The 27,769-nt window shown below is 42.2% G+C and overlaps 1 protein-coding gene across 2 annotated transcripts in view; it reads left to right on the forward strand.

Moving 5' to 3' along the window:
- The window catches only part of LOC137321425 (WD repeat-containing protein 7), a 644,210-nt gene that overhangs the window by 93,414 nt on the left and 523,027 nt on the right, over positions 1 to 27,769 (forward strand). For both annotated transcript variants that reach the window (XM_067983813.1, XM_067983820.1), the window contains 3 exons: positions 7,765 to 7,912; positions 9,209 to 9,457; positions 12,751 to 12,971. In XM_067983813.1, the coding sequence (XP_067839914.1) occupies positions 7,765 to 7,912; positions 9,209 to 9,457; positions 12,751 to 12,971 (618 nt within the window). The remainder of the gene's footprint in view (positions 1 to 7,764; positions 7,913 to 9,208; positions 9,458 to 12,750; positions 12,972 to 27,769) is intronic.

Genomic DNA, 27,769 nt, shown 5'->3' on the forward strand with positions numbered 1-27,769 from the left:
CAACCACAAATTATCCAACGTCTTCCAACTCCACTTCTGTTTCGGCCCCCGGAAGTCGCTTACAACTGCACTCTAAAGCTCCTAACTACCTTGTTTTTCGTTCTCCATTCAGCATTACACCTCTGCAGCTGTTGAATTGCTCAGCCACTCCCTCACTTCCACCTTTGTTGCCCTTGTCTACAGCAAAACCTTCACAGTCTTCCATCCCTGTCTTTCCCCCTGGTATGGCTCCTATATTCGCTCTGTTAAGTCCAAGGGGTACAAACTTGAATGTATCTGGCACACAACTGCCTTAGCCATCAATCACCAGATCTGGCTAGGCCATGTTTAAGTCCAGTGGGCCTCACTCGCCACTGCCAAAACCACCCACAACTTCGGGATTATTCTGCAGAACAATAATATCCTCCTGGCTTGTTTTCTTTAGTACTACCCACCTCTGAAAACTCCTCTCTCTGCCCTCTCCACCCTCACCTCTAAAAATGTGCATTACTTTGTCACCAAGGCTGAGACAATCCATTCAGCTGCCTCTGTTGCTTCCACCCTACCCCAAATGCGCCCAGTGTCATGTCTACGCTAGCCCGGAAACCCATGTCTCTCTCTTTTCTCTCCCATCCTCCCCCCAATCTCTCCAAGCCCATCTCGTCCATGAGCCCCACCTATTGCTCCTGCAAACCCATTCCCACTGAGGTCTTGACCACCCAACTTCCGTTTGTGGCTTCCATGCTAGCTGACATTATAAATGGTTCTCGTTCCTTATGCATTACCTCCCTTTCAAAACTGCTGCCATCAGCCCTCTCCTCAAAAACCGCCCTCGATCCCTCTGACTTTGTAAATTACTGAGCCATTTCCAATCTCCTTTTTCTCGAAAGTCCTTGAAAGTGTTCCAGATCCGTGGGATTATTCCACTCTTAAAGAGCCTATGGCTAAGCTTGGATCATTACCTGTCACTTCTCTTTCCACCCCCATACAGTTATCTTGGGAATCCCTCAAAGATCCATCCTTGGCTCCTGACTTCCTCATCTACATGCTTCTCCTTGGCAACATCATCTGCCGACATTGGGTCAGCTTCCACACATTTTCTGATGGCATCCAGCTGTACCTTTCCACCACCTCTCTCAACGCCCCCCCCCACCATTGCCTCTGTGCTGTCAGACTGTCACTGACATCAAGTCTTGGATAAGCTGTAATTTCCTCCAAGTAAACATTGTGAAGACCAAAGCCACCATCTTTGGCCCTTGCCACACAATCTATACACTAGCTTACAACCTTTGCCACTGTCTTAGGTTGAACCAGACTGTTTACAACTTCAGCCCCGAGCAGAGCTTCCGACCTCATATGCTGTCCATCACAAAGATCGTCAACTTCCACCCCAGTAACATTGCCCGCTGCAGCCTGTCTGCCGCTTCATCTGTGTCGTTTACACCCCAGATTGAAATTCCTATCACCCCTGTCCTCGCTGACTTACATCCTTATGTTTAAATCCCTCCAGGGCCTCGTCGCTCCCTATCTCTGTCATCTACTTCCAAGCTACAACCCCTTCCAAACTCCATATAGCCCTGACCCTGGCCTCCAGTGTATCCCCCTTCACTTCACCTCACTATTGGTGGCTGTGCCATTAGCCACTTAGGTCCCATATTCAGGAATTCTCTTCCTAAGCCCCTCCACCTCTTTCTCCTCAATTAAGACCCTGCTGAAAACTTACCTATTTGACCTACCTTTTGATCACCTCTCCTATGGCTCAGGCAACCATGTTTTCCTTACAGCTTTGTGAAGTGTCTTGGGTGGTTTTTCTAATTTTAGAAGCGCTTTGTAAATGCAAGTTGTTGCAGTGGTGATTTCCAGGTCGTGTTGCAAATGGGATATGTTTTATTGAGGGTACTTGTTTAATATGACTATTTTACATAAACCTATTGAATATTTGTTTTAATATTACATGAGGCTGCCGCCAGTAAAGAATGCTATATGTTTCCTTTTTATTTTTCTGGTAATATGTTTTTAATGCTGCCATATTGCATTGCTTTAATAAATCTACATAAAATGCATTTTCAGAGTTTGTGCGAGTTTCAAACACTAACCGTTTGATCTTTTTAGATTAACTCAGGTACAAGCTTTTGGAAGTAAGAGGTGATTGTAATTTTCAGAGATTGTTGTGTTTTTAAATGGCTATTATTTGTTTTCAAATATCATCGTGGGCCTTTGCCTACTGACTTTTTCAAAAACACATTCTTGCCAAATAGTGTTCTCTTTGCAAAGATTTGGATGCCATGGCAATGAGATGAATATTTTGATTATTTGTACATTTATTTTGAAAATGAAAATCCATCTCAATATTAACAATTTTATTATATAAAAAAAAACTTTTGACAAATATTTTCTCATTTTTGTAAAATGTTAGTTAATGGCAGTATGTGATGCAGTATACTGGTGCAAAGCAGAGGAATGATGGGACTTGAGTTTTCACCTATGATTTCCTGTATGGTAAGTTTGTTATCTTCCAAGAGTGTTGTATGATGACGTCATCAATGCAAGTAAAATAGGAGTTAAGTCATCCTTGGCTGTACTTTCAAGTACTCATTTATAGAGAGGTGAAGAAGCATGCTCCTGTCTTTCATCTCATTCAGAGTATTGCCATATTAGTGTGGGGAGGACATAGGAACAGGAGTAGGCCATTCAGCCCCTTGTGCCTGCTCCGCCATTTGATAAGATCATGGCTGATCTGTGATCTAACTCCATATATCTGCCTTTGGCCCATATCCCTTAATACCTTTGGTTGCCAAAAAGCAATCTAACTCAGATTTAAATTTAGCAATTGAGCTCGTATCAATTGCCGTTTGCGGAAGAGAGTTCCAAACTTCTACCACCCTTTGTGTGTAGAAACGTTTTCTAATCTCACTCCTGAAAGGTCTGGCTCTAATTTTTAGACTGTGCCCTCTACTCCTAAAATCCCCAACCAGCGGAAATAGTTTCTCTCTATCCACCCTATCCGTTCCCCTTAATATCTTATAAACTTCGATCAGATCACCCCTTAACCTTAGAAACTCCAGAGAATACAACAACAATTTGTGTAATCTCTCCTTGTAACTTAACCCTTGAAGTCCGGGTATCATTCTAGTAAACCTACGCTGCACTCCCTCCAAGACCAATATGTCCTTCCGAAGGTGCGGTACCCAGAACTGCTCACAGTACTCCAGGTGCGGTCTAACCAGGGTTTTGTATAACTACAGCATAACTTCTGCCCCCTTGTACTCTAGTCCTCTAGATATAAAGGCCAACATTCCATTAGCCTTATTGATTATTTTCTGCATCTGCTCATGACACTTCAATGATCTATGCACCTGAACCCCAAGGTCCCTTTGGACATCCACTGTTTTTAACTTTTTACCATTTAGAAAGTATCCTGTTCTATCCTTTTTTGATCCAAAGTGGATGACCTCACATTTGTCTACATTGAATTCCATTTGCCACAATTTTGCCCATTCACCTAATCTATCAATATTACTTTGTAATTACACTGCTTACAATGCCACCAATCTTTGTGTCATCGGCAAACTTCGATATGAAACTTTCTATTGCTTCATCTAAGTCGTTAATAAATATAGTGAATAATTTGAAATTTGAAAAAATTTGGTAACAAAAGCTGTGAAGTTGAGCCACCATCTCAACATCATGGTGAACATTGTTATAGGATAGTTGATGTGATTTGTTGCTTGTAGTAACCTACACTCAGCTCAAAAAGATAAATAAATAAAGTTAGAGTCTTATAATATCGTCCATTAAAAGCAATCTCTTGTGCTCGCTGTCTTATATGGTGACCAGTACAACAAAAATTGTAGCCTTATTTTGATGTTTAAAACCATCCAGTCAAATTGGGAGATAAATACTGAGAAGTAAAAGTCTAATTTCAACCTAGGGCTGTGCACGTCAGCCTTTTCCTTTGTAAATTCTTTTCATTATTACTAGCAGATCTGGCTGCGGATTTCTGTTTTTTTTACCAATTTAAAAATTTTAATTGCTCTAAAATTACAACAAAAAAAAATTGTAAGAAAAACCCCAATCCCTTTCCAACCAGCTAAAGAATGGAAACGGCACAAACAATTTTTTTTATAAGTGTATGCTGTGTTAATAAGGTATATAGTGTTAATGAGATGTATGGTGAATGAAGCAATAGAATCATAGAATGTTACATCATAAAAACAGGTCATTCAGCCCATCGATGTTGCTATGTGTTTTTCTCCACATGAGCCATCTAGTCTAATCCTACTGTTCTGCTCAGTCCTCAAACTCTTCAATATTGCTCTTTTCCAAACAAGTATCTAACACTTGAAAAAAAAATTATGGACTCTGCTTCAACAGTGATTTGTGGCAGAGAATTCTACATTCTAACCACCCTCCATAAAGACATTTCTTTCTGTTCTCTGCTTTAATTCCTTTTGTTGTCTTAAATTTGTACCCGCTCAATGCCATGTCGTCAACCAGTGGAAACAATCACTATTTACTTTTTTCTGATTCTTCATAATCTTGAAGATCTGGGTTGGGTCACCCTTAAGCTTCTCAGCTCAAGAGAAAAAACTCTTAACTTCTCAAGTCTGTCTTAATAACTGTAACCCCTCATTCTTGATAACATCCTAGTGAATCTGTGCTGCAGTGTTTCCATTGCTCTTGTATCCTTCCTATAATTGGCTGCACAAAGCCATATGCAGTACTCCAACTGAATCCTAAGATTTTGTACTACTTCAACATTATCTCCTTGTATTCTATGCCTGCAGATACAAAACTGAGTATTCTTTTCATCTTTTTATGGTCTTACTTGCATGGCCATCTTTAATGATCTGTGTATCTGCACTCTTCTGCTCCATTTAAAAATTGGTCTCATTTTAAGATGTATTTTCTTGCCCTAAAATGTATTGCCTCACTCATTTCTACAAAGCACTGCACCTGCAACCTACATGCCCATGATTCTTATAAAGGCTTATTTATGTCCTCCTGCCGTCTTTCACTATCTTCGTCACAGTTTGACGATTTGGTATCATTCACAAGTTTCAATGTTCCTTCAGTTTCGAAGTACAGATCATTTGTCTGTAGATAGTAAATAAGACCCTGTGGACCACCACTTAATACATTTCCAGTCTGAGCAACTTCCCTTTACCTCTAACCCTTCACTTTCTTCCCTCCAATCATGTCTGTATTTATGTAACCATAAATTACATCCTGTCTTTATGGAGGGTGGTTAGAATATTAATTCCATATGCTAACTTTGTCTTAAGTCTCTTACATGGGACCATACCAAATGCTGATAAATCTTATAGAATGTTGCTTTAAGTTCACCTAGGTTTGCTTCGCATATAGTAAGCTTGGCATCCTGTTCAGCATGTTTCACTTTAACTGCTACTTCTACACTAATCTGCATCTGAGGAGCACTGTGGAAACTTAAAGGGGCAACCAAATGCATGATAGTAACATTAATGGAATTGTTACTTCAAGTGTTAGAATTCCATGGCTGATCTCCAGAGAATTAAAGACCGCGCTGGTGTTAAATCAATGTTTGGCTGCTCTATCAAAGCTGAACTTTATGCTTGTATCTTGCTGTGATGTTATCTGTCTTTGAGGATTGTATGCAAAAGAAAAAAAGGAATTTATTTTTTAACTGCATCTTAATATTTTATTGTGGTGGAGTTCAGAAAGTGAAACTTACAGCTTCATCCTATGGAAATTTCCTGTAACTCTTTAACTCAGTTCATTTAGGCTGTCTGAAGCTGTTACATTATTTGTGCGCAAGGCAGGCTGTGATTAAATATTCTGCTGTGACAAATGGAAAACAACAGTTTTTTTTCTATTTGTGAATTGTTTTAAACTACAAAAACTCTGTGTTAGAAAAATACCAGCTATTTATCTAGAAGCCTTTTCATGACAATTTTAGTGATCAGTAAGTCTGTTTGTATATATTAGCAAGGTTGTCTAAAGGTGTTTCTATAGATTAAAGAGTTAGTCGTAGCATTGTAAAATTTAACAGGTTTGCAGCTGCTTGCATTCATGGCTGTTTCTGGTGAATTTATAACCTGCTTTTTTAGCGCCTGTTTATTTTCTTCCAGAATGCTTAAGGGTTTGTAGAGCTGAGAATTTTTTTCAACCTGTATTTTGTGCACGTGGAGCTAATTTTGTGCAATTAACCTTAGTGCAAAGTAACATGATTTGTTTCAATTTCTAGGATTTCAAAATTGCACTATAGGACAAAAACAGGATAATGCCCTACTAATTTATCCTTCAAGTCGTAATTGCTATACCCCTGGAGTGGAGCCTCTTTCTGGATCTCTCCTCTTTGTATTTAATTGCTTAGATTATTTCTTGCTGTATTCCAAGCATTTTGTTATGCTATCACTTGTTCAGCTCATCTAGGTCGCCAGGTCCTATGTTTAAGGATTATGTGTAAATTAAGTCATAGTTCACTGGCGTTTTTTGTGCAAAGTCCTTGTTAAGACAACCCTGTTAAATTGGAAAGGATACTGGAGGGAATGGTCTTTTCTGACAAGCATCCAGAAACAATGACTTGCCATTGCATTTTATCATTTGTCCCCCAAAATGTAGAGGTGACTTCCTCATATCAGACTTTTGAACTGCGTAGAAAGCAGGCATACCTTGCACTATCTGGACATCTGTATCAAAACGCTAACTTACCACTCCAGTTACCCAAGAATCTTACCAAAAGATTTTAAAAAAAACTTTATTGCAACATATTTCTTAATGCAGTTCTTTTACTATTTTTAATAGGTCTGAAGTTTTCACATAGTTATACCACAGATAGTGAAAATAACATATATTTTAAAGTTTATTAACTATAAAGAAACATCCCATGGTGTCACTTAAATGATTTAATACTAACAATTAATTGAAAAAATACTGTTTCTGTCTGGTGAAAGACACGTTATAAACATTCGAAGAAAGCTAAAAGCCTTACTGTATGAAACTACCTAGAAGTTACAAAACAAACAGGCCATTTGGTCCAACCTGTCCATGTCAGAATGTGAGCAAATAGTTCCCATAGCCCTTCCACTCCTTTTCATTCACCCACCTATCCAATCTATTCTTGAATGTTGACCTAGTTTCTGCCTCAACCACTAAACCTGGAAGTGAATTGCAGAGCCTCAAAACTCTGTGTAAAGATATTTCTTCTGTGTTCTGTTTTAAATCTCTTACATTTAATTTTGTGTCTGTAGCCTCTTGTTCTTGACCCCTCAATTATTGCAAATAGTCTGCTTCTATCTACCTTGCCCCATCCTTTCATAATTTTAAACACTTCTATCATATTGCTATGTTATCTGTGTTGTTCTATTGAATAAAGAGCCAAGTTTTCACGTCTTCATATTTGTATTTCATCGGCAGAATCCTGTACTTTAGGAGTTTTTTGAGGGGAATCAGAGGATGTTATTTCCTCAAGTAAAACCCTAAAAAAAGTTGTTACTTTAGAAGTTATTTTTTGCTGTAGCCATATTAAGTAACATCTAGAATTGGCAACTGTGTAGTTAGGTTCTGCAGCTTCTAAATTGTATACCTATTTAAAAATTTATAAACTGACACATTTGCCGAGCTTTTAACATTTTCTTCACGAGACATAGTTTAATCAGCTCCTGGCTGTACAAATCTTTGCTTACTTTTCATTTTGCTAAATTTGGTGATTGAGCTTTATAAATAATATCTGCGGCGGAGGCCAACTGTTCATTCTTCCAGTGTGCTAACTGGAACTGACCTCTTTGTTTTGTGATATTGCAGCTCCTCATCTGCCCACCTGTCACACGGTTCTTCTATGGTCGTAGAGAACCCTTCCATAAATTGCTGATTCAGGGAGATTCATCAGGGAGACTCTTAATATGGTGTATTCCTGAAACAGTTGACTTATCTCAGCGAGGTACTGTTCAAGGTAAGATGCTTGAACCTAGTACTTAATAATTCACATACTCATCCTTGACAAGAATATGCACAGTGCTCAAGAACAGTATGGCAGTCTTTGAATTTTGTATTTTTGTACCATGCTGTCTCAATACTAGTTGCTGATGATGTAACTAAATGTACCTAATCAACCCAAGTCTGAATTGAATAATCATAGTTGACATGTCAGTTCTGAATTTTAAGTTTGGAAAATCATCAGGGAATCAGTCTTTCAGCAACCTTAATTCATGGTGAGAGATAAGTAGAGGAATTAGCAGATAGTTAAACAGCTGATTAAACCCCAGTTACATGTGATTGGGATTTAGTTCTTCAGGTTTGCTCCCCTTATATTTTAGCTAATGTGGCTGTCATCAAAATGATTTTACAAAAATGTTAGTACACAAACCATTTAAGGATTAGTTTTTCAATGCAGTCAGAACACTAACGTTGAGGAATAATTTAAATCTGCAAAACATTCCAAAGCTTATGTGCTGTAAAAATTACTGGATAATATAATCTTTCTTGTTGGATTTTTCATCTTTGTGGTCACCAGAAAAATAAGTTTCGGCTGAATTGAATGACTTGGCTTTTAGGTGCACAATGCATTGAGGGCCCCTTTGTTGACTAGTACATGTTTATGTCCCTTTTGCTCCTAATTTCTAGTAGGCATTGCGATTGTGTGGGTAAGTTTGACCTTTAGCTACGTAATTTTCCCTTCTAATCTTGCATCTGACTTGGCCAAAGTGAGTAACTCTTCATTCAGCAGGTAGTGTCATGAAGAAGTGTGTGCCTGGACCTGATTGTATCACAAAAACTGAATGTTGCTATATTTAGTTTCAGATTGTAATAAAAGTGTAAGCCAAAAGATCAATAGAAGTTTGGGGTTTATAAATAGTACTAGACTAAAGTAATAATGGTGAATTAATCCAAATTTTGGTTAAACCACGGTTAGAGTGCCGTGTGTATTAGAGTCCTAAGAGTGTACAGGCTAGATATTTTTTACCTGGCTTTTTTTTCTTTCCATAATATTTTTTTTTATATAATCTCTCAACAACTAAGCTGAAATGAATCCATGGCTATGTATAATTCTCTGAATTGAACACAGAGGGGTTTTCACAACTGAAATTTTTTTGTCTCCTACTGAAATGTCGGTTGATTTAATCTGAGTTTGTTGTGATAGAAATACAGCTGTTCAAAATGTTAATAAAATGAATATCCCCTCCCACCTAAGAAACCAAATTTACTCTGCATTATGTATTATGTATTGCATTGCAAATTGCCTTCACAGAGTTGAAAGTCACCACTTCTTCATGCTTGCAAGATATGTTTGATCATCTCATTCCAAGGCCTGCTGGAATTATAGACCAGCTGAGCGCACTTCCTGGCAATGAGGAGCCTTTGAAGGTGACAGCCAGCGTTTATATTCCCTCTCATGGACGTCTGGTATGTGGCCGTGAAGATGGCAGTATTGTTATTGTGCCAGCCACTCAGACTGCTATAGTCCAGTTACTGCAAGGAGAACACATGCTGAGACGAGGTAAAATGTCTTCTGTGTTGTAGATTGAATTTCATGCTGAAATGTCATCACTTGTAATAGATTTTTAAGAAAAGGCATTTAGATTTGTTTTTAATGCATAATTTTTCAGAGCTGCCTGATTTCATAAGATTTAACAAATAAACATTTAGAAACCATTCTTTGTTAAAGGAAAAGAACAGTCGAGTTCAGGAAATAATTGAGGGATATATATTGTGTTGATCTCAAAAAGTGGATTGACTTGTTGAGCCTGATTGCCTTTTCTTATTTCTAAAAATACTGCCACTTTTCAAAAATTAAAATAAATGCTGAACTGGGTAGAATGTGCTTCAAGTAATATTTAACCCTACTAGCTAATTTAACCTCTGGTAGCTGGTTTAAACCATAATTGGATTGGCGTCAGCATACTCAATGTTAGGGAGCCATAATCTCTTAATCTGTACTGTATTGGTCCTCAGATAGAACCAATACAACCTTCTTCCTTTTCACTGAAATGTGTCTGTCATATTTCAAATTTATTTGACCATTTATCCACAGAAAGCATTTAAAAATAAGAATAATTTCAATAGTTGTTTTAAGCAAAGTGTATTCCCACAAGTTTAAAAAGGCACCTGGATGAAAGGTGGTTAATATGCTAAATAGAAGTGGTTTTCCACAGAGACTGAACAGTCAGGAAATCGTTAGCTTGACCGGGTAATCAAAAAACATCTCTCACTCATTTTGGAAATATCCTGCGATTACAGTGTCTGCATACAAGTGGGAGAAGAAAGGACACAAGGTGGTGGGGCAAGCTTTTTTGGAAAACAGCAGGCTGTGAGGGCACTCAGGCTTTGAAACAGAGCTGTGAAAGCTTTAGACAGGTTTAAGAGTCAGAAGTGCTGGACTGACAGTTAGGAAGACATCTTGTTTAAGTCAAGGAAGATGACCCACTGATGTGGGGAAGCATGACATTTATTATTTCATATCATGTGAAGGTAAGTTGTGCTCATTGAAATGTGAATCTCATATGATCATTGTTCTGTATATTCACTCAGTGTGAAATAAAGCAGCTTTGCAATTCACCTCTCAGGTACTTGTTCCCCAATCCCTACCCCAACCCATCACTATTACGCTACTGTTCTGTTCTCCTGCCACCACCCATGACTGCCTCTTTACAAGCAGTAACTACTACACTCTCGTCCTCTTCTCTTGCTAACGTTCTTGCCCACTGCATCGGCTGGGGGATAACCTTGCCAATCTTCTGAACTCGTTAACCATGCCCACCGCTGCTCCCTTGGACTTTGCTAGCGGATCAACAATCACCGCCCCTCTCTGCTTTTCCCTCCAGAATGCCCATTCACTCGCGAGCAAGGTTCTTGCCATCCATGACCTTATTGTGGATAATTGCATTGACTGAAACTTGGCTCATGGGTGGTGATGCCTTGCTCCTTACTAAAGCCTCCGCATCTGGCTATTCTTTCCACTATTTACTTGTAGTACTGGCGGTAGTGTGGCCCTTGTCACCAAATCACATTGTGGCCTTACCCCCTCCTCCTCTGGTATCTTTTCCTTTGAATACCTCACCTTTTTTCACCAATCTCCTTTAAAATTCTTATTGTCTACCGACCCCTCCTAGCTCCATCCTGAGTTTCTTCCCGTGATATCGTTTGCACTGAGTGATTCCTTATCCATGGAAATTTTAATCTTCACCTCAGCTGCCTTTGCCTTCTCTTCTCTGAATCCACTTCCCTCTTGTCCTCCATAAACCTCTGCCTCTATATAAACTCTCTGACTCATATTCATGACCATCCCCTTGACCTTGCCACCTCCCATCGTTTCTACTCCCTTGGTGTCCGATCACAGAGAAGGCCATCTCTGACAGCATCCAACATCCCTTGCCACCAACATCCCCTACTCCTTCCAACCCCACTTGCTTTTGCATCCACCCATGGAGAAAATCTCCCTAAGTCACTTACAACTGCCTAGCCTTTGGCCTTCTATTAATCATGATAAATCTACAGCCGTCCATCTGCTCAACCGCTTCCTCAACTCCACCTTTGATGACCGTGTCCCGAGAAAAGCATTTACGTTCTCCCATCCCGGTCACTTCCTCTGGTATGGTCTGCTGTTTGCTCCCTCAAGTCCAAGGGGCACAGATTTGAGCATTTAGCCATCAATCACTAGGTCTGGCTGCACCACATCAAGCACTATCTGGCCTCACCCTCCTGTGCCAAAACTGCCGTTCACTTCAGGATCATGCTGGGTGTCGGCCTTGGCTCAGTGGTAGCACTTTTGCCTGAGTCTTGTAGGTTCAAGCCTCATTCCAGGACTTAAGCACATAATGTAAGCTGACATTCAGTGCAGTTCTGAGGAAGTGCTGCAATGTCGAAGGTGCTGACTTTTGGATGAAACGTTAAAACAAGGCCCCGCCTGCCCTCTCTGGTGGACGTAAGAAATCCCATGACACTATTTGAAGAAGAGCAGGGGTGTTCTCCAGGAGTCCTAACAAATATTTAATCCTCAACAAGCATTGCTAAAACAGATTATCTGATCATTTTCTCACTGCTGTTTGTGGGACCTTGCTGTGTGAAAATTGCCTGCCGCGTTTCTGTACGTTACAACAGTGACTACCCCAACTTCATAAGTACTTCATTGGCTGTGAAGTGCTTTAGGATCCTGAGGTTGTGAAAGATGCTATACAAATGCAAGTTCTTTCTTTTTCATATTCATTCTGTGCATGTGCACGTTGCTGGCAAGGCTGGCATTTATTGCCTATCCCTACATGCCCTTGAGAAGGTGGTGGTGGAAGGCCTTTTTTTGATGCAACTGAGTAGCTTGCTGGGCCACTTCACAGAGCAGTTAAGAGTCAACCACATTGGCATGGAATGGAGTCACGTATAGGCCAGACGGGGAATGGACAGCAGGTTTCCTTCCCTAAAGTACATTAGTAAACCAGTGGGTTTTTACGACAATCCAATAATTTTGTAGTCACTTTACCTGGTGCCAGCTTTTAAAAAAAAATTCCAGATTTAAAAAAAAAACCTGAAATAAACAAATGTGAAGCAGTATATTTTGGGAAAAAGAGTAGAGAATTGAATGGAAATAGAACCAAAACACAGTTCTAAGCAGAGTGGAGAAACAGAGAGATCTGTGGTGTTCAAGCTGGCACAGGAACTGGTGTGATGTACCATATTGTCTCTTTCTCTGCTGGCATTTCTATAATTTTATGATTTTCTTTGAAGTGTGTGCTTTTGTATGAATATAAATAGAAAGTGATGGATGTAATCATTCCTGCACATTAATTTATCTTTCATCAGGCTGGCCTCCTCATCGAACACTTCGTGGCCATCGAAGCAAAGTGACCTGCCTGTTGTACCCACACCAGGTCTCGACACGATATGATCAGCGCTACTTGGTGTCTGGTGGAGTAGATTTCTCTGTAATCATCTGGGATATCAACTCGGGGGAAATGAAGCATATCTTTTGCATCCATGGTGGAGAAATCACCCAACTGGTAGTTCCACCTGAAAATTGCAGTGTAAGTTCACTATAAAAGTATTGGCATTCAGTTTTTAAAGTATTTCACCTTTGTATTTAAATATTATCCCTGGCCTTTTACTACTCGTTAGTTCTTTTAGAATCTCCATGTTTATTTTGTAATATAAATTTTAGTGCTTAAAACATATGTTACTTTCTCCCTGTAGATTTAACCTAGTTAGAGGTCAGACTCCGTGGATGGATTCAACATTTTACAAGGACAGTTTATAGAAATATTCTTCCTGAAATTCTGAACTTTGACCTAAGTAAGCTAGATTCCTATCCAGCCTGGTTTCTTTTGGATAGTAAAAATTTATAGTGATTAACTGGGCCGACTCCATTCACCTTCAGAATGTTGAACTTTCAGATCATACAATCAACTAGAACTTAGTACTGCATTTAGTTCTTGTTGTAGTTTCATAATATGATATAGCACAGAAGTAGGCCATTCAGCTAATTTGTGCCTGAGCCGGCTCTTTGAAAGAGCTATCCAGTTAGTCCCACTCCCCTGCTCATTCCCATAGCCCTTTAAATTTTTTCCCTTCAAGTATTTATCTAATTCCCTTTTGAAAATCTGCTTCCACCACCTTTTCAGGCAGTGCATTACAGATCATAACACCTCGCTGCGTTAAAAAAAATGTTTCCTCATGTTTACTCTGGTTCTTTTGCCAGTCAAAATTTTTGTCCTCTGGCTACTGACCCTTCTGCTACTGGAAACAGTTTCTCCTTATTTACTTTATCAAAACCGTTGATGATTTTGAACACCTCTATCAAATCCCCTCTTAACCTTCTCTGCTTTAAGGAGAACAACCCCAGCTTCTCCAGTCTCTCCACATAACTGAAGTCCCTTATCCCTGGTACCATTCTAGTAAACCTCTTCTGCACCCTCACTAAGGCTTTGACATCCTTCCTAAAGTGTGGTGCCCAGAATTGAACACAATACTCCAGCTGAGGCCTAACCAGTGTTTTATAAAGGTTTAGCATAACTTCCTTGCATTTGTACTCTATGCCTCTATTAATAGAGGCATATAGAGTACAAATTTTTTTTTCCACATCGTTCACCTGAGGAAGGAGAAAGCCTCCGAAAGCTTGTGAATTTAAAATAAAATTGCTGGACTATAACTTGGTGTTGTAAAATTGTTTACAATCTATTAATAAAGCCCAGGATCCCATATGCTTTTTTAACAGCCTTCTCAACTTGCCCTCAAAGTCTCTCTGTTCCTGCACCCCTTTTAAAATTGTATCATTCAGTTTATGCTGCCTTGCCTCATTCTTTCTACCAAAATGTATCATTGCACTCTTCTCTACGTTAAATTTCATCTGCCATGTGTCTGCCCATTTCATGAGTCTGTCTATGTCCTCCTGAAGTCTGTTACTATCCTCCACATTGTTTACTACATTTAAGAGTTTCGTGTCATCTGCAAACTTTGAAATTATGCTCTCTATACCCAAGTTCAGATCATTAATATATATCAAAAAGAGCAGTGGTCCTAATACTGACCCCTGGGGAACACCACTGTGTGCTTCCCTCCAGTCTGATAAACAATAGTTCACCACTACTCTCTGCTTTCAGTCCCTTAGCCAATTTTGTATCCATGCTGCCACTGTCGCTTTAACCCTGTGGGTTTTAATTTTGCTAACAAGTCTATTATGTTTGTACTTTATCAAATGAAAGTCTATATAAACAACATCAGCTGCACTCCCCTCATCAACCCTCTCTGTTACTTCATCAAAGAACTCAGATCAAGTTAGTCAAACACAATTTTCCTTTAGCAAATCCCTGCTGACTTTCATTTATTAGCTCATACTTTTCCAATTGCCAATTAATGTTGTCCCAGATTATTGTCTCTAAAAATTTCTCCTCCACTGACGTTAGGCTGACTGGCCTGTATTGCTGGGTTTATCCCTCTCCCCTTTTTTGAACAGGGGTGTAACATTTGCAATCCTCCAGTTCTCTAGCACTGCCCCCATATCTATGGAGGATTGGAAGATTGTGGCCAGACCCTCTGAAATTTCTACCCTAACTTCCCTCAGTAACCTAGGATGCATCTCATCTGGACCAGGTGACCTTTCTACTTTGAGTACTGCCAACCTTTTATGTACCTCCTCTTTATCTATTTTTATCCTATCCTTTACTGCTACATTGGCAACATCCTCTTCTCTAGTGAAGACCGATGCAAAGTATTTATTCAGTTCTGAATACTGGTGAGGGAGAGCGTTCCTCTGGGGAGTGCAGCCAGAGCCAAGACCAGAGTACCATGGGTGGCTCAGCTTTACATGGATGGAGGAGAAAGGTCAGGAGAGCAATAGTGATAGGGGATTCTATAGTTAGGGGAACAGACAGGCTTTTCTGCGGCCACAGACGTGATTTTAGGATAGCAAGTTGCCTCCCTGGTGCCCAGGGTCAAGGATGTCACTGAGCGGCTGCAGAACTTCCTGGATGGCGGGTGAACAGCCAGAGGTCGTAGTCCATATTGGTACCAACGACATAGTTAGATAGAGGGATGAGGTCCTGCAGGCAGATTTTAAGGAGTTAGGAAAGAGATTAAGAAGCAGGACCTCAAAGGTAGTAATCTCCGGATTACCCCCGGTGCCACGCGTTGGTGAGCATAGAAATAGGAGGACAGAGCAGATGAATGTGTGGCTGGAGAGATGGTGCAGGAGGGAAGGCTTTAGATTCCAGTTCTGGGGGAGGAGGGACCTGTACAGGCTGGACGGGTTGCACCTCATTGGAGCTGGGACCAATGTCCTCGCGGGGAGGTTTGCTAGTTCTGTGGGGGGTGGGGGGGTGTGTTTAAACTAATTTGGCAGAGAGATGGGCACCAGGATGTAGTATTGGAAAGGAGAAACAAGGTGCACAAAGGATTGGGAAAGAAAGATAGCACTTGAGCAAGAAGGTAGTAGATGGGAACAGACTAAGAGAGAGTGCAAGAAAGTCTAAAATAGGTTTGCAGCGCATTTGTGTAAACGCACAAAGCGTGGTAAACAAGGTTGGAGAGCTGCAGGCGCAATTAGCCACATGGAAATATGATGATGTGGTGATAACGGAGACCTGGTTCAAAAAAGGGCAGGTTTGGGTCCTAAATATTTGTGGATACAAGGTGTTCAGGAAAGACAGGGAAGAGAAGAAAGCAGGGGGATGGCAGTATTGATTAAGGAGAATATTGCAGTGCTGGAGAGAGAGGATGTCCTGGAGGGGTCAAGGACAGAATCTATTTGGTTAGAGTTAAGAAACAATAGAGGTGCCATTACACTACTGGGTGTATTCTATAGGCCGCCAACTGGTGAGAAGGAGATGGAAGAGCAAATTTGCAGGGAAATTACAGAGAGGTGCAAAGGCCATAGAGTAGTGATAATGGGAGACTTCAACTACTCTAATAATATAAGAGGCAAAGAGGGGGAGGAATTTTTGAAGTGTGTTCAGGAGAACTTTCTTGACCAGTACATTTCTGGCCCAACGAGGAAGGAGGCATTGCTGGACTTAGTTCTGGGCAATGAGGCGGGCCAAGTGGAGCAAGTGTCAGTGGGGGAACATTGAGGGGACAGCGATCATAGTATCATAAGGTTTAGAATAGCTATGGAAAAGGTCATGGACCACTCTAAAGTAAAAATACTCAATTGGAGGAGGGCCAATTTCAGTGGAATGAGAACAGATCTGGCCCGGGTAAATTGGAATCAAAGTTTGGCAGGCAAAACTGTAATTGAACAATGGGCGCCCTTTAATGAGGAGACGGTTCAGGTACAGTCTAGCTACATTCCCACGCAGGAGAAAGGTAGGGCATCTAAAGCCAGAGCTTCCTGGATGACGAAAGAGATAGAGAATAAGATGAAGTAGAAAAAAGTGGGGTATGACAGATGTCAGGTTGATAACAAAAGTGAGAACCAAGCTGAATATAGAAAGTTCAGAGGGGAAGTGAAAAAGGAAATAAGAGGGGCAAAGAGAGAGAAACATAAAAGGGAATCCAAAAGTCTTCTATAGGCATGTAAACAGTAAACGGGTAGTAAGAGGAGGGGTGGGGCCGATCAGGGACCAAAAAGGAGGTCTACTCATGGAGGCAGAGGACATGGCAGAACTACTAAATGAGTACTTTGCATCTGGTAGAAGATGCTGCCAGAGTCTCAGTAAAGGAAGATGTCGTTGAGATTCAAGATGGGCTAAAAGTTGATAAAGAGGAGGTACTAGAAAGGCTAGCTGTACTTAAAGTAGATAAGTCACCCGGTCCGGGTGGGATGCATCCTAGGTAGCTGAGGGAAATAAGGGCGGTAATTGTGGAGGTACTGGCCATAGTCTTCCAAACATCTTTAGATATGGGGATTGCGCCAGAGGACTGGAGAATTACAAATGTTACACCCTTGTTCAAAAAAGGGTGTAAGGATAAACCCAGCAACTATAGGCCAGTCCGTTTAATCTCAGTGGTGGGGAAATTTTTAGAAAAGATAATCCGGGACAGAATTAGCAGTCACTTCGACAAATGTGGATTGATTAAGGAAAGCCAGTACGGATTTGTTAAAGACAAATCATGTTAACTAACTTGATAGAGTTTTTTGATGAGGTAACAGAGAGGGTCGATGAGGGCGGTGCTGTTGATATGGTGTATATGGACTTGCAAAAGGCGTTTGATAAATTGCCGTATAATAGGCTTGTCATCAAGATTGAAGCCCATGGAATAAAAGGGGCAGTAGCAGCATGGATTCAAAATTGGCTAAGTAAGAGGATGCAGAGAGTAGTGGTGAACGGCAGGAAGAACGAGGAGAGGCAATATAAACCAGAGAGCACAATTCTAAAAGGGGTACAGAAAAGAACTGGGGGTATATGTGCACAACTCGTTGAAAGTGGCAGGGCAGGTTGAGAAAGCGGTTAAGAAAGCATACAGGATCTTTAAATGGAGGCACAGAGTACAAAAGCAAGGAAGTCATGATGAACCTTTATAAAACACTGGTTCAGCTGCAACTGGAATATTGTGTCCAGCTCTGGGCACTGCACTTTAGGAAAGATGTGAAGGCCTTAGAGAGGGTGCAGAAGAGATTTACTAGAATGATTCCAGGTATGAGGGACTTTAGTTATGTGGATTTTCTGGTGAAGCTGGAGTTGTTCTCTTTGGAACAGAGAAGATTGAGAGGAGATTTGATAGAAACCATTCCCATTAGTGGAAGGGTCAAGAACCAGAGGACATAGATTTAAGGTGATTGGCAAAAGAACCAAATGTGACATGAGGAAAAACTTTTTTATACGGCGAGTGGTTAGGATCTGGAATGTCCTGCGAGAGGGGGTGTTTGAGGCAGATTCAGTCGTGGCTTTCAAAAGGGAATTGGATAAGTACTTGAAAAGAAAAATTTGCAGGACTACAGGGACAGAGCAGAGGACTGGGACCAGCTGGATTGCTCTTGCACAGAGCTGGCACAGACTTGATGGGCCGAATGGCCTCCTTCCGTGCTGTAACCTTTCTGTGATTTTACCTCAGCCATACGCTCAGCCTCCACAAGAAGATCTCCATTTTTGTCCCTAATTGACCCCACCATTCCTTTGATTACCCTTTTACTATTTATTTGTTTATAAAAGACCTTTGGGTTCCCTTTTATGTTAGCCGCTTATCTATTCTCATACTCGCTCTTTACCCCTCATTCCCTTTTTTAGATCTCCTCTGTACTTTCTGTATTCAGCTTGGTTCTCTACTGTATTATGAACTTTACATTTGTCAGAAGCCTCCTTTTTCTGTTTCATTTTAATATCTACATCTTCAATCATCCAGGGGGCTCTAGCTTTGAATGCCCTTCCTTTACTCCTCGTTCGAATGTGTCGACTCTGTAACCAAGCCATCTCCACCATGAAGGCCTCCCATTGTTCAGTTAGTGTTTTGCCTATCTATGATTGAAATCTATCAAGGCAAGATCCCTTTTTAACTCACTGAAATTAGCCTATCTCCAGCTAGGTATTTTTATGCTTGATTGTTCCTTAGAGACATTTGTACAAAATCTATTTTCCCTCATCAAGCATTCACAGTAGCAGATTTGTGGAATGCATTACCAGGGAAGACCATTGAAGTGGACTGTATAAATGAATTAGAGAGACAATTGGTGTGTTTCTGGAGAGAGATGGGGATAAATGGTGGCTCAATGTGATTGAGAAATATCAAAAGGAATAACAGCAATGAATGTGAATAGAAAATGTTCTTATTTTCAACCTAGCAAAAAGCACCTAATACAGATTCAGAAGGGGAAGATCATGCTTGACTTTTTGAGGAAGTGACATCCTACTTTTCCTGCAGTGTGGTGTATCGTGACTTCCAAAAAGCTTTTGAAAAATGAAAAGCTATTAGTTCAGCTTAAAGATATTGGAACTCTTCGGTTTAATTTTGGACCTGACACGGCATTACATATCCATACATTATTGGTTGTAAATTTCAGCCCTCACTTACTTTCCAACTATTATAATACTTACTTTGGGAAGAAAGACAATACATTTCAACCAGTTGCTCCTATCTCCACTGGATCTCAGGATCAACCTCTGTTGGCACATGGTTGTCCATCTGATCCTCCTCAGCCCTCCAATTCCACTGGACAACCTCCAGCAGCATGTTGGCTGGTACTCTGCTCCACAAACAGCTCTTGGATTCATTCCCTCTCCACAACTAACTTTGAACTGGGCATTGGCTTGTGAATGTTCCAAGCTGACTCCATCCTGACTACAAGTCAACCACACCACAGGGCCTCAAACTTCAACTTTGGATTGATATCATCTCATCTCTCTCTCTATTGATGAACATGACATGTCTACCATGCCTATGTAACCTGAATTCTATTTGCGGGCACAAGTTGGCTGCCCCTCCAGACCTAAGCCCATTACATCTATTATTTGGGGGCCCCCTCTTGGGCCCTTTTCTCCTCTCTTCATTTTCATCATCGCACCATGCCACCTTTCATTTTTCTCTTTCAGGTACTTTGCACTTTTAATCCGTACGCTAATCCACCCTCACTCCTCTGCCTTCTCCTGCCACCATCCCAGGCTTCAATCTTCCTCGAATAAGCCCATGACTACCCTGTGTGTCTATCTTGCCATTCTTCAAAGGCCCCATTGTTGCTTCCTTACAAGAAGCAGACCCAACTGTCCCATATTCCTCTCTCTCTGACCTTCCTGCTCAACATGCCTGCTGGAGGCTAATCTCACCAACTTCCGTTCACCCCCACCACTATTACCATTTTGGACGCTGCTGGTAGATCAATAATAACTGTCCCCTCTGCATTTTCCTCCCGAATGTCCCCTCACTCGTGGATGTTTGTGCTGACATCCTGGCTTTGACTGAAAATTTGGCTCACGGGTAGTAGCACTTTGCCCCTCACTGAAGCCTCTTCACCTGACTTATACTTTCCACCACCTGCTCTGACCAAATTGCCTTTGTGGCATTATGGCCTTTACCACCAAGTCACACCTACTCCTTTCTACCCCTATTCATCTGGCAGCTTTCCTTCAAGCAGATCACCCTGTTCCACTTCTCTTCTTTCTCTTTTAAAATTTTTGTTGTCCACTGCCCTCAGATTGAATTTCTCCCCATGACATCTTCGTTCTTTACTGAGTTTCTGCACTGAATGATGAGACATCCTTGGTGATTTCAATTTCCATTTTGGCTCCCCTTGCCCCCTCTCCGCTGAACTCACCATTCTCCTTAAGCTTCTTCCATTTAAATGTTCTCATGGCCAGTTCTTCAACCTCGGCATCTCCTGTGATGCCTCAACTCCCATGGTCTCGATCACTGATGAGGCCATCTCCGACCACTTCCTTGTATCCTTCACCCCCCATATGTCTCTACTCCTTCCCAAGCCCACTTCCTTATGCATCTGCCTCTGATTAGAAACTCTTTCCTCACTACCCAATTCTCTTACAAACGTATTCTCAAACTCCCAACTACCTAACCTTTGGCACAATACCTCTGCAGCTGTTGATTTGCTCAACCACTCCTTTGCCTCCAGTGCCTCCCATCTTGGTCAATTCCCTAATATGGCTCCCATCTTTGTTCTCAAATCCAAGGGTACAGTCTCGAGCATATGTGGCACACAATTGCGTTAGTGACCCATTGCCAGAGCTGGCTGAACCACATCAAGCTGTGCTGGGCCTCACACTTCTTTGCCAAAACTGCTCACTCTCTAGGACTAACCTGAAAGTGAGGATATATATATCTATCTATATAGTGGCCTTTTGTTTTTTTTTATTCGTTCATGGGATGTGGGCGTCGCTGGCGAGGCCAGCATTTATTGCCCATCCCTAATTGCCCTCGAGAAGGTGGTGGTGAGCCGCCTTCTTGAACCGCTGCAGTCCGTGTGGTGACGGTTCTCCCACAGTGCTGTTAGGAAGGGAGTTCCAGGATTTTGACCCAGCGACGATGAAGGAACGGCGATATATTTCCAAGTCGGGATGGTGTGTGACTTGGAGGGGAACGTGCAGGTGGTGTTGTTCCCATGTGCCTGCTGCTCTTGTCCTTCTAGGTGGTAGAGGTCGCGGGTTTGGGAGGTGTTGTCGAAGAAGCCTTGGCGAGTTGCTGCAGTGCATCCTGTGGATGGTACACACTGCAGCCACAGTGCGCCGGTGGTGAAGGGAGTGAATGTTTAGGGTGGTGGATGGGGTGCCAATCAAGCGGGCTGCTTTATCTTGGATGGTGTCGAGCTTCTGAGTGTTGTTGGAGCTGCACTCATCCAAGCAAGTGGAGAGTATTCCATCACACTCCTGACTTGTGCCTTGTAGATGGTGGAAAGGCTTTGGGGAGTCAGGAGGTGAGTCACTCGCCGCAGAATACCCAGCCTCTGACCTGCTCTCGTAGCCACAGTATTTATATGGCTGGTCCAGTTAAGTTTCTGGTCAATGGTGACCCCCAGGATGTTGATGGTGGGGGATTCGGCGATGGTAATGCCGTTGAATGTCAAGGGGAGATGGTTAGACTCTCATGTTGGAGATGGTCATTGCCTGGCACTTATCTGGCGTGAATGTTACTTGCCACTTATGAGCCCAAGCCTGGATGTTGTCCAGGTCTTGCTGCATGCGGGCTCGGACTGCTTCATTATTTGAGGGGTTGCGAATGGAACTGAACACTGTGCAGTCATCAGCAAACGTTTCATCAGTTTCATTGCTGTAAAAATATGCCATGGTGCAAGTCAAATTCTACAGCTCTGTAAGCCCAACACCTAGCAAGGTGCAAGTTGAAGCAACAGATGCCCTTAACAGAGGGAAACTCCACTTTTAGAAATAGAGCCTTCACTGAGAAGCAATTGACTTGATTTTGAGTAAATGGAATTATATGGAAATAAACCTCATGGTCATGTCTTAAAACCAGAGAATGCTAGGCAATGGGTCAGAAAGCCTTTTGATCCATTGGCAGGTGAGGATTCTGTACACCTTTCCCTTGTTTCCTCTCAGAACATGGGATATTCATGTTCTGAGTGGGTGATGGAAACAGTCAAGACAATATGTTCCCCTTCAAATAATGGCAAAGCAAATAGAGAAATAGTATAACAAATGAATTGGGTGGTTCCCAGCTTCTTATGGAAACACTGCTGCTGTTTTGAGCATGTGCTGTCCTCTGAGGTTGTGGCTTAGGGAAAAAATTGCTTGTCATTTTTTGGTCCTCATCAGTTATATTTGTGGTGGAAAATTGAACATTATTCAAATTAAATTGAGTGAGTATTTAGTTTTGTGATAAAGCGCTTAATCTCTGAGGAGCTCCCTCTTCTGCATTGACATAATACTTCTCCAGATTCTCTGTTCTGGTGCTTTTCAGAGCAACACTGAAATAAAGGGCTCAATTTTGAAATGGTGGCAGGATGGTGAAGGTGCGCGTGGCATGATTGGCATGATTGACAAGTTGGCTGCTGACAGGAGCTGTGATGCCGAGGTGGGGGGGTGGGGGTGGGGGGGGAGAGAAAGAGAGAGCGAGATGTCATCCAGCATTGGAACAGAGAGTGGAGGACGCTGAAGATCAGGGCGGGGTGGGGGGGGAGGGGAAGATCAGGGGGGAGAGGGGAACATCGAAGCAGGGTGGAAAGGTAGGTTTATTTTGTTTTTTAACTTTGTGCAAGGGTTTTTTATTTAATTTATTTTTGCCTGATCCGGCCCTTCAATCGGAAGCCGTGGGACAGCCGCCCAGGTAAGTTTAAAATCATTTTAACTATCTACTATGTCAGAAATAAAGTACCTTAAGTACCTCAATGAGGTACATTTGGTTTTTTAACTATCATCCCGCCGGCTTTAATTGCCGACGGGACATCCGGATGCGTGAAGCCCATCCGGGCATACACAGGCGCGTCTGTGGGGAACTCAGAAGTCGGCGGGTTGGAGCCGCAATGCACCCGCAATTTGATTTTAAAATTGAACCCAAAGTGCCAAACCTGTGGTAGTTTTGTATTATAGCACTGTGTCTATCGGGAATTCATGTCTGCCTGAAAGCATTTCACGTGTGGCTATTGACAGCTGTCAAGGAGAAGCCTTCATCTTTGTTTGTGTACTGAGTTTGATCCTAGCTCTTGTGGGTGAAAAGATAATACTGTTTTAGTGTACTGATTCCTATCCCCATCCCTTTGAAACAGGCTTCTTAGAATTATGCTGATAACCATCTTCAAAGTATGTTGGATTTTGCAGTGATGTGTACTCAGCAGTTTAGAAGAAAGGGTGCAGTCTTCCCAGATCATTTTTCCATGATGCATACAGTAGTCAGTAATATAGCCCCAATTCCCATTGCCAATGTTGGAGAAAAATCAAACCTCTTCTGCCTTTACGGGTTCCTTGACAAGAGAAAGAAAGTATATTGTTTGGAATGGAAGATAAATTAATTTAATCCCGTAATAATGATCTTAAATTACTTGTGCTATAAAATGTACATTTCAGTATCAATTTTAATTTAAATTTAGTCCAAAGCTTATATAAAAAAAAATGGAGGGGTTTGGTGAAATCTGTAAGGGGTCATAAACATAGAAACCACATTTCTGTGATTCTTGGTAAAGATAAACCCCGGCTTCTCTTCTCCACTACAAGCCGGTTTCTTAAACCCCTCTCCCCTGCTTCCGACACCCTCACCTCCAACAACAAATGCGAGAGCTCATCTTTGTCACTAGGATTGAGACCATCCGTTCAGCTGCCTCTGCTGCTTCCCTCCCTTCCTCAGTCCACCGAGCCAAACTTCCCCTATAGCTCCCCCCTGCCCTAACGCTGAAATCGCAGCTTTTTCTAATTTTTCGCCTTTCTCTCCTCGTGCCCTCTCTGAGCTCATCTTGACCATGAGACCCACATCCTGCTCACTCGCCCATATTCCCACCAAACTGCTGACCACCCAACTTGCCTTCCTGGCCCCCATGTTAGCTGATATTGTTAACGGTTCCCTCTCCTCAGGTACAGTCCCCTTCCCCTTCAAATCTGCCGATATCACTCCCTCCTCAAAAAATCCACCCTTGACCTCTGTCCTTGCCAACTACCACCCCATCTCTAACCACCCTTTCCTCTCCGAAGTCCTTGAACGTGTTGTCACCTCCCATATCCGTGCCCATCTTTCCCACAACTCCATGTTTGAATCGCTCCAATCAGGTTTCTGCCCCTGCCACAGTACTGAAACGGCCCTTATCAAAGTCACAAATGACATTCTATTTGACAATGGTAAACTATCCCTCCTCATCCTTGTTGACCTGTCTGCAGCCTTCGACACAGCTGACCACACCATCCTCCTCTAACGCCTCAACTCCATCGTCCAACTGGGTGGGACCGCATTCTCCTGGTTCCATTCTTATCTATCCAGTCATAGCCAGAAAATCACCTGCAATGGCTTCTCTTCCCACTCCTGCACCATTACCTCTGGAGTCCCCCAAGGACTTGCCTGGGCCCCCTCCTGTTTCTCATCTACATGGTGTCCCTCGGCGACATAATTCGAAAACACGTCAGGTTCCACACGTACGCTGATGACACCCAGCTCTACCTCACCACCACCTCCCTCGACCCCTCCACTTTCTCTGATTTGTCACACTGCTTGTCCAACATGAGCAAAAATTTCCTCCAACTAAATATTGGGAAGACCGAAGTCGCCGAATCTATCCCTCTCCCTGGTCACTGTCTGAGACTGGACCAGACCGTTTGCAACCATGGAGTTCTATTTAACCCTGAAATGAGCATCCGACTACAAATCCGCTCCATCACCAATACCGCCCACTTCCACCTCTGTAACATTGCCCGTCTCTGCCCCTGCCCTAGCACATCTACTGAAACCCGCATCCATGCCTTTGTTACCTTTAGACTTGACTATTTCAATGCTCTCCTGGCTGGCATCCCATCTACCACCCTCCATAAACTTGGGCTCATCCAAAACTCTGCTGCCTGTATCCTAACTTGCACCAAGTCCCCTTCACCCATCATCCCTGTGCTGCCTGACCTATATTGGCTCCTGGAATGGGAACTCCTCGATTTAAAAATTCTCATCTTTATTTTCAAATCCCTCCATGGCCTTGTCTCTCCCTATCTCTGTAACCTCCTCCAGCCATACAACCTTCCAAGATCTCTGTGCTCCTCCAATTCTTACCTCATGTGCATCCCCGATTTTAATCGCTCCACCATTGGTGGCCGTGCCTTCAGCTGCCTAGGCTCTATGCTCTGGAATTCCCTCCCTAAATTTATACATCTCTCTCCTTTAAGACGCTCCTTAAAACCTACCTCTTTGGCCAAGCTTTTGGTCACCTTTCGTAATATCTACTTACATGGCTTGGTGTCATATTTTGTTTGAAAATTGTTCCTGTGAAGCGCCTTGGGACGTTTACTACGTTAAAGGCGCTACATAAATACAAGTTGTTGTTAATTAAACCATAATGTCTCATCGCGTGGTTCAATACCTGCTTACTTAACTTCTACCAAGTTACTCTTCATTTAGTGGGATATTTATTCAACTCTACCAATTGTGCTTCAACCTTTTTGTAAATTCCACTGATAATTTACAGCACTATCACCAGAGTTTTGAATTCGTTGTTTCGATTAGGCTGGCTAGGAGAGCATTGGAAGAATCGAGTGTGGAGGTGAAAAAGGCATGGTTCAGGGTTTCGGCAGCAGATGGGCTGATGCAGGCGGTGTTACGGAGGTGGAAGAAGGAGGTCTTTGTGACGAAGAGGATATGGGGTTGGAAGTTCACCTCGGTCAAATAGGACGGCAAGATTGCGAATGGACTGATTCAACCTGAGACAGTGGCGAGGGAAGGGATGGAATCGGTCGGTGCAAAGGGTACGGAGTTTATGGCAGGGGTCAAAGACGATGGCTGCCGTCTTCCCAATATTCAACTGGAGGTGATTGTCTCATCCAAAAAAGGATGTTGGGCAAGCAGTCTGACAGGACAGGAGCAGTGGAGAGGTTGAGAGAGGTGGTGGGGAGGTAAAGCTGGGTGTCATCAGCGTAAATGTGGAAGCTGACCCCCTTTTTTCGGATAATATTGTCAAGTGGCAGCATGTAGATGAAGAATAGCAGGGGCGAAGGAAAGATCCTAGGGGACTCCAGAGGTAACGGTTTGGGGGTGGAAAATAAAATACCCTGACTACGATTGGAAAAGTAAGGGATGAACCAAGCGAGCAGTCACGCTGATCTGGATAATGGAGAAGAGGTATTGGTGGAGGATGTTGTGGCCGACCATGTCAAAGGCAGTAGACAAGTCGAGGACAACGAGGAGGGAAAATGCACCACAGTTACCGTTCCAGAGTATGTCATTTGTGACTTTGATTCGGACCATTTCAGTCCTGTGGCAGGGGTGGAAATCTAATTTAGGAGATGCACATGGATTTGGGAGGTGACTAAGTAATATATTTTTACTGTTCGAGTCCTTAATCAAAAGGTCGCCAGGTGGTTTGTTCCAAAGTACAATGGCTTTATTAAGAAGTTATAATAAGTAACAAAAGATATTAAGATACAAGAGTACAATCCAACATAATACAAGATGAATACAACCTGATACAAAGTTGATCACTTTCCAAGACTTCGAAGTGCACTTTCGAAGGTTCTGATTAGTTGAGTAGTCCAGCCTTGCCCCAAGAATATTCTAATCGGTACCGAAAAGCACTCAACATCATATATGTTTTAGAGACAATTAGCGCTATATTCTCTCTGCAGTTCAGATCGTTATCAGTCCCTCCTCCCTTACATCCACATTTGGCTGTGCCACCTGTCTCATGATTAGTTGCCTCCAAGATGCCAGTAACTCTTATCTTCAAGCGAAACATAATTCAGCCAGAGACAACTCCCCTTCTCCAGTTGATACACAAGGCCATGCAGATGGCACCAGGTGCTCATTACTCAAAGGGGCCTTTTCTTTCACAATGTAGTAAAAAGCTTGTCTTGGACATACAGCAAGTCCCTTTGTTCACAGCTAAATTAACATATATATTTTACTTTAATACGACATTTACAATAATGAAGAAAGCTTGTACAGTGCACTTCTTGCAGTAACAACATGTTCATGAACTTTGAAGATGAATGGGAGATTGCAGTTGGACTGATAAGTTGCAAGGAGAGAGGGGTCGAGGTTGAATTTTTTTTTGAGGAGGCTGGTGATGACAGTGGTTTTGAAAGGAGGGGGTCAGTACATGAGCAGAGGGAACTATTTTTTTCCATTCGTTCTTGGGATGTGGGCAGTGCTGGCAAGCTCAACATTTATTGCCCATCCCTAGGTGCCCTGAGGATTGATACAATTGAGTGGCCTGCCAAAGAACTTTAGATGGCAGTTAAGAGTCAACCATGTTGGTGAACCAGGGGAACTGGGGAAGTAGCAGAGGCAGCCGAACATCTCTGTGATAAAGAAGTCC

The sequence above is a fragment of the Heptranchias perlo genome, chromosome 1 (assembly GCF_035084215.1).
Source record: "Heptranchias perlo isolate sHepPer1 chromosome 1, sHepPer1.hap1, whole genome shotgun sequence".
NCBI lineage: Eukaryota > Metazoa > Chordata > Chondrichthyes > Hexanchiformes > Hexanchidae > Heptranchias > Heptranchias perlo.